We start from the raw sequence: 11,731 nt of genomic DNA, 5'->3' as shown, positions 1-11,731 counted from the left end.
GTTTTCCACACCCACACACACACACACACACACACACACACACACACACACACTACATGTGCACTACACACATTATGGTAAAACATGTTATGTGTGTTGGTGCACTGCTGTGTGTTCACAGCAGGGGGTGTGCGTTATGGTGTGCATTGTGCACATGTGCTGAAGTGTGTTGTTACAATGCATTGAGGTGCTTGTTTTTTTAACCTCTCTAAAATTACATTAATTTAACTTGCTGTGCAGCAAACCCTTTTGCATTCCAGCAATGTGTCATACAGGCTTCTGTCTGTGCTGATGCATGAAAGCATTGGCCACATACAACCATTCAATTCTACCGTTGGCTGTGCATGCCATACATGGCTTCCCAAGCAGGGAAATATGCCAAGATTTTGCACTGAAAGCTTTTAAAAAAAAAATATGCATGACCTCTTTTAGTTTTGTGTACCATCGATTTTCATTTTGCAAAAAGGCACATTTTAAAATTTACAAACATTTCTTGTTTATTAAGTCAACAGGGTTTTATATTTTAGGTTTAGTAGGAATTTTGGAAGTTGTGTTGTATTTGTGTGTGGTAATAAGATTTTAGTGTATTTTTCTTGAAAAAAAATATTTTTGATAATGTGTGCAAATATCAGGAGACCTGCAAAATCGCTAGCACCATATTTTTTTTCTAACAGTCCTGTGCTTTCAGAAAATATGTTTTTTTTTTTTGCAGACTCTAAAAGCTGTAAGTGGGAAAAATTGCAATAATGGTCTGGCCAGCTGAGGTTAAAAGTACAATGCAAGTCTTGGCAACACGAGGGTCAAACTTTTATCCAGATCTGTTAATACAGTCTGAAGCATGGCTTGAATTTTATTTTATAGAGAACTTTTTGTAATGGAACTACAAGTTGCTTTCAGCCCATTCGTTTTTCTCCACCGCCATAACCCCATTTCGAGGAAGGTTTATAAAAAATTGCTCTTACGTAATTTTGTGAATGCTGCCAGAAGTTGTATAACAAAGCTTTGGAAACAGACAAGCCCACCTTCCGTTGCCATGTAGATCAACACAGTGCACAAAATCCACAGGGTGGAGGTTATTGTTTCTGCTGGGAACGGTACCTGCAAAAACTTTCTTAAAACCTGTTTTTATTGCTCAGAATTGTCATGCATGCATGAATATTAGGGTTGCACAGATACCAAGTACAGTACTTGGTACAAGTACGAGTACATGTACAGATACTTTTGAGCTCCAAGACTAGACTAAAGAAAAATTCAAAAATTGGGAGGTAGCTGTCATTTGTAAGGAGCACACGGAGCTCCTGGGATTTGTACATCTCTGTTTTAATGTAGGATTTTGTTTTTATAAATATAAATAAAGGGATGCACAGATACCAGTTTTGCGAGTACGAGTACTGGTACTTGCCGAGTACTTACAAGTATGAGTACTGATACATTTTTGTTTGTCATGTGACAGTTTTTCTAAAACAATACAGACAATGATTTCAGTGGTGGAGTGCCAGAGCCAGGTCCCAGCTGCAACTCTGGTAGTTCTCATGAAAATGCCAAGTATCTGCACTGGTACTCGAAAAGTATCTGTGCATCTGTAATGAATGTAACAATTTATTCCACAATCTTTCCACTTGTACATAAAGGATCTTGGGGACATATACTTACCTACTTGGTGGTGGGGAACGGACGGGGGTCAGCAGGGGGTGTGCGTTATGGTGTGCATTGTGCACATGTGCTGAAGTGTGTTGTTACAATGCATTGAGGTGCTTGTTTTTTTAACCTCTCTAAAATTACATTAATTTAACTTGCTGTGCAGCAAACCCTTTTGCATTCCAGCAATGTGTCATACAGGCTTCTGTCTGTGCTGATGCATGAAAGCATTGGCCACATACAACCATTCAATTCTACCGTTGGCTGTGCATGCCATACATGGCTTCCCAAGCAGGGAAATATGCCAAGATTTTGCACTGAAAGCTTTTAAAAAAAAAATATGCATGACCTCTTTTAGTTTTGTGTACCATCGATTTTCATTTTGCAAAAAGGCACATTTTAAAATTTACAAACATTTCTTGTTTATTAAGTCAACAGGGTTTTATATTTTAGGTTTAGTAGGAATTTTGGAAGTTGTGTTGTATTTGTGTGTGGTAATAAGATTTTAGTGTATTTTTCTTGAAAAAAAATATTTTTGATAATGTGTGCAAATATCAGGAGACCTGCAAAATCGCTAGCACCATATTTTTTTTCTAACAGTCCTGTGCTTTCAGAAAATATGTTTTTTTTTTTTGCAGACTCTAAAAGCTGTAAGTGGGAAAAATTGCAATAATGGTCTGGCCAGCTGAGGTTAAAAGTACAATGCAAGTCTTGGCAACACGAGGGTCAAACTTTTATCCAGATCTGTTAATACAGTCTGAAGCATGGCTTGAATTTTATTTTATAGAGAACTTTTTGTAATGGAACTACAAGTTGCTTTCAGCCCATTCGTTTTTCTCCACCGCCATAACCCCATTTCGAGGAAGGTTTATAAAAAATTGCTCTTACGTAATTTTGTGAATGCTGCCAGAAGTTGTATAACAAAGCTTTGGAAACAGACAAGCCCACCTTCCGTTGCCATGTAGATCAACACAGTGCACAAAATCCACAGGGTGGAGGTTATTGTTTCTGCTGGGAACGGTACCTGCAAAAACTTTCTTAAAACCTGTTTTTATTGCTCAGAATTGTCATGCATGCATGAATATTAGGGTTGCACAGATACCAAGTACAGTACTTGGTACAAGTACGAGTACATGTACAGATACTTTTGAGCTCCAAGACTAGACTAAAGAAAAATTCAAAAATTGGGAGGTAGCTGTCATTTGTAAGGAGCACACGGAGCTCCTGGGATTTGTACATCTCTGTTTTAATGTAGGATTTTGTTTTTATAAATATAAATAAAGGGATGCACAGATACCAGTTTTGCGAGTACGAGTACTGGTACTTGCCGAGTACTTACAAGTATGAGTACTGATACATTTTTGTTTGTCATGTGACAGTTTTTCTAAAACAATACAGACAATGATTTCAGTGGTGGAGTGCCAGAGCCAGGTCCCAGCTGCAACTCTGGTAGTTCTCATGAAAATGCCAAGTATCTGCACTGGTACTCGAAAAGTATCTGTGCATCTGTAATGAATGTAACAATTTATTCCACAATCTTTCCACTTGTACATAAAGGATCTTGGGGACATATACTTACCTACTTGGTGGTGGGGAACGGACGGGGGTTCTTTTTTAATTTGTCTGTTTCATGGCTTTCTTCTCCCTGCTTGCATTATTTCCCTACGTTGATTTTCCATTCTATTCTCCCTTACTTTCTTTTCCCTTTTTTTTCTTCTTTTACCCACAAGGATCACAATTGTTTTCCTGTTGTAGATATCTATGTTGTTAGTGGTCTACAAGATTATTCCCTGTATTATTACAATGTTTGTATAAATAGAAAAGATAAATATACACAGTGCATTCAGAAAGTATGCAGACACCCTTCACTTTTCAATTTTGTTATGTTGCAGCCTGTTACTACAGTTGTTTAAATTGTTTTCTCATTATTCTACACTCAGTACTCCATAATAGAGTGAAAACGTAATTTTAGAAATGTCTGTGAATTTATTAAAAATAAGAAACTGAAATATCACATGTACCTAAGTATTCAGACCCTTTATGTAGTACTTTGTTGAAGCACCTTTGGCAGCAATTACAGCCTCAATTCTTTTGGGGTATGATGCAACAAGCATTGCACACCTGGATTGGGGGATTTTCTGTCATTCTTCTTTGTAAATCCTCTCAAGCTCAGTCAGGTTGGATGGGAACCTTCGGTGGACAACAATTTTCAGGCCTCTCCAGAGATGTTCAATAGGGTTCAAGTCAGGGCTCTAGCTGGGCCACTCTAGGACATTCAAAGAGTTGCCTTGGCTGTGTGTTGTCTGTGTTGTCTTGGCTGTGTGCTTAGGATTGTTGTCCTGTTGTAAGTTGAGCCTTTGGACCAGTCTGAGGTCCCGAGCGCTGTGGAACAGGTTTTCATTGAGGATATTTCTCTACTGTTCTCCATTCAGCTTTCCTTCAGCCCTGACCAGTCACCCAGTGCCCTCCTGCTGCTGAAAAACAACCCTACAGCATGATCCTGCCACCACCATGCTTGGTGGTGGCAGCTGTTGGGATGGCACTGTTGGGATGGTATTGGGCAGGGAATGAGTGGTTCCTAGTTTCCTCCAGACATAATGTTTATGAAATAGTTCAATCTTGGTTTCATCAGACCAGAGAATCTTGTTCCTCACAATGTGAGAGTCCTTCAGGTAACATAGTAACATAGTATGTAAGGTTGAATAAAGACCACAGTCCATCCAGTTCTGTGTGTGTGTGTGTGTGTGTGTGTGTGTGTTTGTTTGTTTATCTTACTCTAGCACTTCCCATATCCCTGTAGATTCTGTGAACGAAGAAACTAATCCAAAAGTTTTGTGGCTGTATCAATGTCATCTGCAGATACCACCACCTGTGGAAGTGAGTTCCAAACTTCTACCACTCTCACAGTGAAATACCCCTTCTGAATTCTAAGATTGAATCCCCTCTCTTCTAACCTCTTGTTGTGTCCCCGAGTTCTCAATACAGTTCTGGGATTAAACAGTTTGTTCCTAATATTGGGGTCCTCATTGATGATTTTGAGGACTGCAATAAAGTCCCCTATTAATTGCCTCTTTTCTAAGGTGAATACATTTAGATTTTGAATGGGGTCTTCATAACTCAGGCCTTCAATCCCTTTAATTAATTTTGTAGCCCTTCTCTGAATTTTCTCCAGTTCCAGGACGTCCCTCCTGAGAGTCTGCGACCAGAACTGTACTGTATACTCGATGGGGCCGGACCAATGATTTATAAAGTGAAAGTATTACTCTTTGATCCCTTGCTACATTTCCTCTTTTAATAAATGCCAGTATATTGTTAACTTTACTGGCTGCTGCTTGGCAATGTTTACTATTGACAAATATGTGATCTATGAGGACCCTCAGGTATTTTTCTATGTCTGACTTCCCTAATGTAGCCCCCCACCCAGTAGTAGTTTGTACACATGTCCTTTACTCCCATGTGCATAACCTTACATTTTTCAACATTAAATCACATTTCCCATCTTGATCTTGTAGCCCATGCCTCAATTTTGCTTAGGAATACCCATTATCACTACTCTCTGGGTCTGTTCTTGCAGCCAATTTTCCACCCATGTGCATACAATTTCATCTAGACCTATGAACCTTAGTTTATGGGTTGAACGTTTGTGGGGTACTGTGTTGAATATTTTAGCAATGTCCAGACACACCACTACTGGTATTCCTTTGTCTAATTTAGCAAATGTTAATAGATTGGTCTGGCAAGAACGGTCCTTCATGAAACCATGTTGGTTACCACTTATGATACAAGTTTTATTTGCAAAAAAAAAAAATAGTTTTCCTTTTTTTGCAAACACTAAGCGGGCTTTCATGTGTTGCACAGAGGAGAGGCTTTTGTCTAGCCACTCTGCCATAAAAGCCAAATTGGTGGAGGGCTGCAGTAGTGGTTGTCTTTCTGGAACTTTGTCCCATCACCACACAGAATCTCTGGAGCTCAGTCAGAGTGACCATCAGGTTCTTGGTCACCTCTCTTACTAAGACCCTTATCCCCCAATTCCTTAGTCTGGCCGGGTGACCAGTATGTGGAGAAGTCTGGGTTGTGCCAAACATCTTCCATTTGAAAATTGTGGAGGCCACTGTGCTCTTGGGAATCTTCAGTGCAGCAAAATCATTTTTGTAGCTTTCCCCAGATCTGTGCCTTGCAATAATCATGTCTTTGTGCTCTGCAGGCAGTTCCTTTGACCTCTTGGCTTTTGCTCTGATACAGCATGCATTGTCAGCTGTTATGTCTTTTATAGAGAGGTGTGTGCCTTTCCAAATCATCTACAATCAATTTAATTTACCACAGATAGACTCCAATCAAGGTGTAGAAACATCTCAGCAATGATCAACAGAAGTGGGAGGCACTTGAGCTCCATTTCAAGTGCTGTTCCAAAGGGTCTGAATACTTGTGATATTTCAGTTTTTCCTTTTTCATACATCTGTAAACATTTCTAAAATTCTGTTTTCACCTTGTCATTATGGGGTACTAAGTGTAGACTAATGAGAACATTAAACAACTGTAGTATCAGGCTGATATATATATATAGTGATTTGAGTGCAGAATGTATGACACTATTTTTTTTTTCAAAGCTTCCTTTTTTTTTTTCCCCGCAGCTGTGCTGTAAATTTCTATTTATACAGACCTGAATTACAGATAAACCACAGCAAGACTGTATGGTGCCTTAACCATTCTGTCAAGAGTCCTGGTCTTAATGTGAGAGGATAATTCAGATGCACTCACTACTAAGCCTGTGGACTTTTTCCTCTGCAGATACCATCATTAACCTGACAAACAATAAATTGTCTTCTGAGCTTTGAACTATAGCATCCCAGGAAGCAAATACTCACACTAAGAAACATTTCAAATGCCTAGACCAGAGTCTGCAAGGCCTGCAATGAAAGGGTTTATACTCGGCTTGACACAAAAATCACATAAATTTTCCCCTAGAAATCCAAGTATATAGTATGCGTAGAATTGTTATCTAGTAAGGAACAGTGTATTATATAAATGATGATTTTTATAGTGTTCTTGTATAATCAACTTATCACAAGGACAAGATACTGCCATAAAGAATAAGAAATAAGTAACTGACTGCATTGATATTGAAGGTTAGGCAGATAAATGGGTAGCCAGATAATCATAGATAAAAGAAGCATTCAGCAACTGTGCTTACCTATAAACCTTTATTTGTATCACTGTAGTAAAAGTTTCAAATGCTGACCCAATTGTTCTGGAATCAGTTTATGCTGCTTTCCAAAAAGCACACATTCTGGACTCCTTTGAAGCCTAAATCCAAAATATCTGATCTTCTTGCACGGGAAAAGGAGGTAAGAGGAGACTCCCCTGTGGACGATTCTGAGGATGTGACATATCCCATAGGTGACTTTTCAAAATCAGAGAAACCTATATGGATAACACCCTATTGGAAATGTCAATTTCCCTACGTAACACACTTCAGAAAATATGACCTTCCTGATATGAAATTTTAAGAAAGATTTACACCTCAGGACAGGATCAATACCATGGAAAACCAAATGGGCCCTCACATCTGCCTCAAAGACTTCCTAGAAATGTTGTTGAGCGCATCCATTACTTCCATATCAAAGAAAAGCTGATGACGCTTAGTCACAACATTTCTTCATTACCACAACCTTACTCTAATATCACATTATACAGTGACCTGTCCCAAGCTACTGTGATGGCTCAAAACTGGAACTCTGTTCTATCACTAAAGTTCTAAGAAATTACAAAGTGGCATACAAATGGGGCTTTCCCACCAAACTTGTGATCACCGGGAGTGAGAACCCCCATGCCATTTCATTGATTGATTATGCTCACCAACTTCTTTGACAATGGAGTCTCCTCCCTCTGCCTGAATCTTCTCTGGATTGACTTTAAATGACTTTCAATTTCTTTATTCACCCTAAATCAAAGTTCTTATATTCTTAAACTGCTGTGGTTCTAGTACTACTAAATTCAGTTCATGCCATTCAAGTTTTCCTGGCTGGTTTTGTGTTAAGTTAGAATATTCCCTCCAACCCCTCCTTCAGGGTGCAATATTCCTTCAATGTTTGGAGACCCCTGGAGGGATGTCCTCTCCTTTTTATCAAGTTTTGTTTTTGTTCAGTTTCTCTCTTTTTGTTGATACACTTTATATCCTTTTTTACCGGATGGCACTTTATCTTTTGTCAACGGCTTCTTATTACTCTGGCTCGACATCTACACGATCACCTCACATTTCTAAAGCTGGCTGCAAATGTTATGGACACTACTATTTTTATCAAGATACGTTAAATGTGTTTGCATTTCCTACTACTTTCAGTATGAGTGTTAAACTTCTCCCCAATAATACTAAAAGTCTTAATAGCCTAATATTTTTTGGGTAAAATATAAAAGGTGGGGTCATGTCGGGTCAATAGATACCAAACATGTCAAGCCTAAAAATTGTGTTAGCCCGTGAAGCCGCAAAAAAACTACAATACACCAAATGTCCCATAGTGGACACTTTAAAAGCTTTTACTGCTCATCAGTTTAGTGTTAACAGTGATTTATGGCCCTAGAATTAGAAGCGATCCGGCAGCCGTATAGTCGTTGAATTGCTTGTACCTGAATAGCAATCGCTTGCTGTTTACACTGATATCAAGAAAACGGCTGCAGCAACTGCGTTCTTGGTATAACCACCCCAGTGGCTATACCAAGAACAGCCCCTTCTCTTGTTTGCTTTAAAAAGCTGTTATATGAGAGTTCTCAAAGCTCCAGCCAGTGTCCAATCACCTTATTATACCTGCATATTATGCAGTCATCTCTAAATCTGCCCTGTACTGTACCCCAAGTAACAGATTTACTGGTTAAATAAATAATACTTGTTCTTGGCGCTAGTGGAGCCTTTGCGATCCTCCAAATATGTCAGATGGTAACCATTAGGGGCTGTTCCTTACTGGATCAGGGAGTTCCCGTCACACATGCAAACAAAAATACAAACACCAGAGTGCCACCTCTAAGTATAATACCATTTATTCAAATGTCAATAAAAAGTACTCAATGTACTTACAAAGGCACAATGTACAGCGCTTTGGGCAGTCCTCTATGACTGCAATAACTCCACTGAAAACCGTCCTGAGGTTATTCATTTCCTGGTATAACCGCAATAGCAGCTGGCTTTGTGACAGGAGTGTCCGGCAGGTGCTGTTGCGGTTATACCAGGAAGTGCGCACACCGCCCGTTCAGCATTGCGGTCATCGGAAGCCCGCCCCTCAGGGGGGCGGGCTTGCGATGATCGAGAGTGCGATCTGCCTCTCCAAGATAGGCAGATCATACGTTTTTTTAATCCCTGTACAACCATCGCAAGACTAAGGTCTTGCGATGGTTGTAGAGTGTATGGCCACCTTTATATTGTACTCACTGGGCTAAGGTAAGAGAGGTAATCACAGAAGCAATTAGAGAAACCTAATTAATAGAAAATTAGAAATTATCTTCTATTGTATACAAAGATTTTACATGTATACCCTCAAAAGACAGATCCATGCTTGACTGGGGGCTTTCCTGCAGTCGAGGATGTGAGGTAAGCATGTACCTCAAATTATCTAGTTGTGCATCTAACTGCAGCGCATAGCTGGAGTTGTCATTAACAAATTAATGATTTTGTCATAAATAGGTTGAAAACTATTAATATTGCTATATTTTATCACTGTGTCACTTGACCCTGGGAGTGCCAGCATTGTGCTTTCCCCAAGTAGGTATAACAAAGAAAGACTTGTATGGTATGTCATTTTCAGTAATGTAGGTATTGGAATTGCTTTTAAAACATTTGTATTGATTTATTTAGTGTCTGCCGAGAATCTAGAGAAGACAATGAAGCACATGGAGCGACAGCTTCAACAGCTTGAGAAGGATTTGGAGACCTTTCCCCCGTCTGATGATGTACATGACAAGTTTGTGACAAAGATGTCCATATCCTTTTGACAGCTACATGCCTTATGTAGGGCTGGCTGAATAAGCTGAAGATTTACTTAACATTTTAAATGTGTTCCAGTAACCTCTGTGTGTTTTTTCAGCTTTCATGCTTCCAAGGCTATAAACAGTTTAGCACCAAAAAAGACTGCTTGCTGTGAGTAAAAGGTTTCTTCAAAAGCTGAGGCTGATAGTTCTGACAGAACAGACGTGAATTGTGTAAAGGTTCTTTTGTAAGATGAATTTCCTGTAGTGTAAATAGCTGTTTTCTTAGGTTATTTTTCCCCCCACATGCACATCCACATGCAGTGAGTTTTTCTCCCCTTCAGACATGTATTGAATGTGCACATATATTTGCACTGTTGCAAAAGTGCCCAACTAGAAGGCAGATACAATTGCCATTTTCGTCCATAAATTAAAACAACATTTTGGGGATTTCTTTTGTAAATGTATGTGCTACATTTAAGATTTCACACAAAAAAAGTGCTTTGATGGTGACCTAAAATATGTAATACATTTAGGTGTACGTTTAATAAATCGTGATAAAACTAGCTTTATCACAAGTTAACTTTACTCAGCAGATCTCTTTGTTTTTCTCGGCTGCACAGAGGCTGTTTAATAACCTGCGAAAAGAAAACGTATCACACGAAACAGCTGTGAAAGGCTGAGATAAGTCGTCAAGGTGATCAGTAGAGAAAGCAATGTGGGGAATGTATTCTGAGCTGCACAATGACATCCTTTGTGATAATCTACAATCCTCCTGACAGGATCATAGTTTACTCTGCCAAACCACCCAATAACAATATTAAAAAGCACCTCTATAGCAAAGTGCACCAGTTATTTCTCTGTTAAAATGATGAAAATTGCTAAAAAGCAGGATTTACATGTTCCGATTTGTTCAGCATGTACTAGTACAAAAACATGAATCAAACTACCAGAGGCGGCCACAATGCGAGGCAGTGATGGGGTTAAACATTATAAAGGGCCACTCTGATGGAGCCAAGCAATGTAAGTGGGCACTCTGACACATTCTGGAAATTAGAATGTTTGGTGTCCCTGAAAAAAGCCTGTTGTCCCGAGATAGGTGCATCAGCACTGTGTGTGTGCAAACACACTAGCAGCAGGTATTAATGCATCATAAACGGCGGACCATGGTGGCGAAATGGTCTTACAGACTGTTGTGTGGAGTGCAATGTTAACTGCATCTGCCTCTAAAACATGCTCCCCAGACATCCTTCAAGCTTAATTTGGTGGGCCTGTTTCTGAGGGAGACTAAGCCGTCAACAACAAGCCCCTAAGGTCACATGACCTTACTGAACTTTACCTCACACTACACAGATACAGTGAGGGGACTTGAAACTGCCACTGTCACTCTCATGAGGGAAGGGTGGCATTAAGACAGACTTCCCTCCTTTTCCTCTCAAGGCTGTGACACACTGCAGGCGAAGCAAAAAAAAAAGGAACCTTCCACTTCGCACCGCACCACAGCTTGTCTACACTGTAGTTTGTCCGGGCACAGCGGAGCTCGGGATCGCCAACAGCGGCGGCAACGGAGGGGGGTATATATATATATATATATTATAGTATATGTATTTATTTCTTTAAAAAGTCACAAAACAGCTAGATAGAATAGCACTAGGCTTTGAATAGAACATACCACTCAAACTTCTCCTCAGGACTGGAAACAGAGAAGAACTGAGTGACAGAGGAGGAGGTTCTTGTATCTTTGCTCAGTGCTTCTCGAGAAAAAGGCCTTTATCACCAGGTCTGACAGGGTGCTAAATCAAGGGTACTTTGCACAATACTTATCCAGTGATAAAGCTGTTCTCTACTTTTCTCCCTTTCTTAAACAGGTACATTCCCATTACTTTCTGTGTACGTATCACCAGGATGAGAAGAGGTGAGATATTTCAGTTCCTACCTGACTTATCACGGGTTATTAAACAGCGTTTTCTAGACTTTTCACTTTGCTAAGGTGAGAAAAGCCTTCTCACTGCTTATCACACTCTTTCACCGTTTATTAAACGTACACCTTAGTGCATTGACCTACTCCAATGTAACAAACAGAGCAGGACTTGACATGGTAAGGATAGCCTTCTAGATCAGATGTTTGAAAGGCAGGTGC

General features: G+C 39.7%; 1 protein-coding gene across 1 annotated transcript in view; it reads left to right on the top strand.

Moving 5' to 3' along the window:
- The window catches only part of LOC108799904 (protein diaphanous homolog 3-like), a 177,135-nt gene extending 167,517 nt beyond the window's left edge, over window positions 1-9,618 (top strand). Inside the window, exon 19 of the mRNA XM_018571841.1 lies at window positions 9,482-9,618. Within this exon, the coding sequence (XP_018427343.1) occupies window positions 9,482-9,618 (137 nt within the window). The remainder of the gene's footprint in view (window positions 1-9,481) is intronic.
- Window positions 9,619-11,731: the final 2,113 nt, after the last annotated feature.

The sequence above is a fragment of the Nanorana parkeri genome, unplaced genomic scaffold (assembly GCF_000935625.1).
Source record: "Nanorana parkeri isolate BGI_ZX_2015 unplaced genomic scaffold, ASM93562v1 scaffold1853, whole genome shotgun sequence".
NCBI lineage: Eukaryota > Metazoa > Chordata > Amphibia > Anura > Dicroglossidae > Nanorana > Nanorana parkeri.
This window is presented reverse-complemented; position numbering and strand designations above follow the sequence as displayed.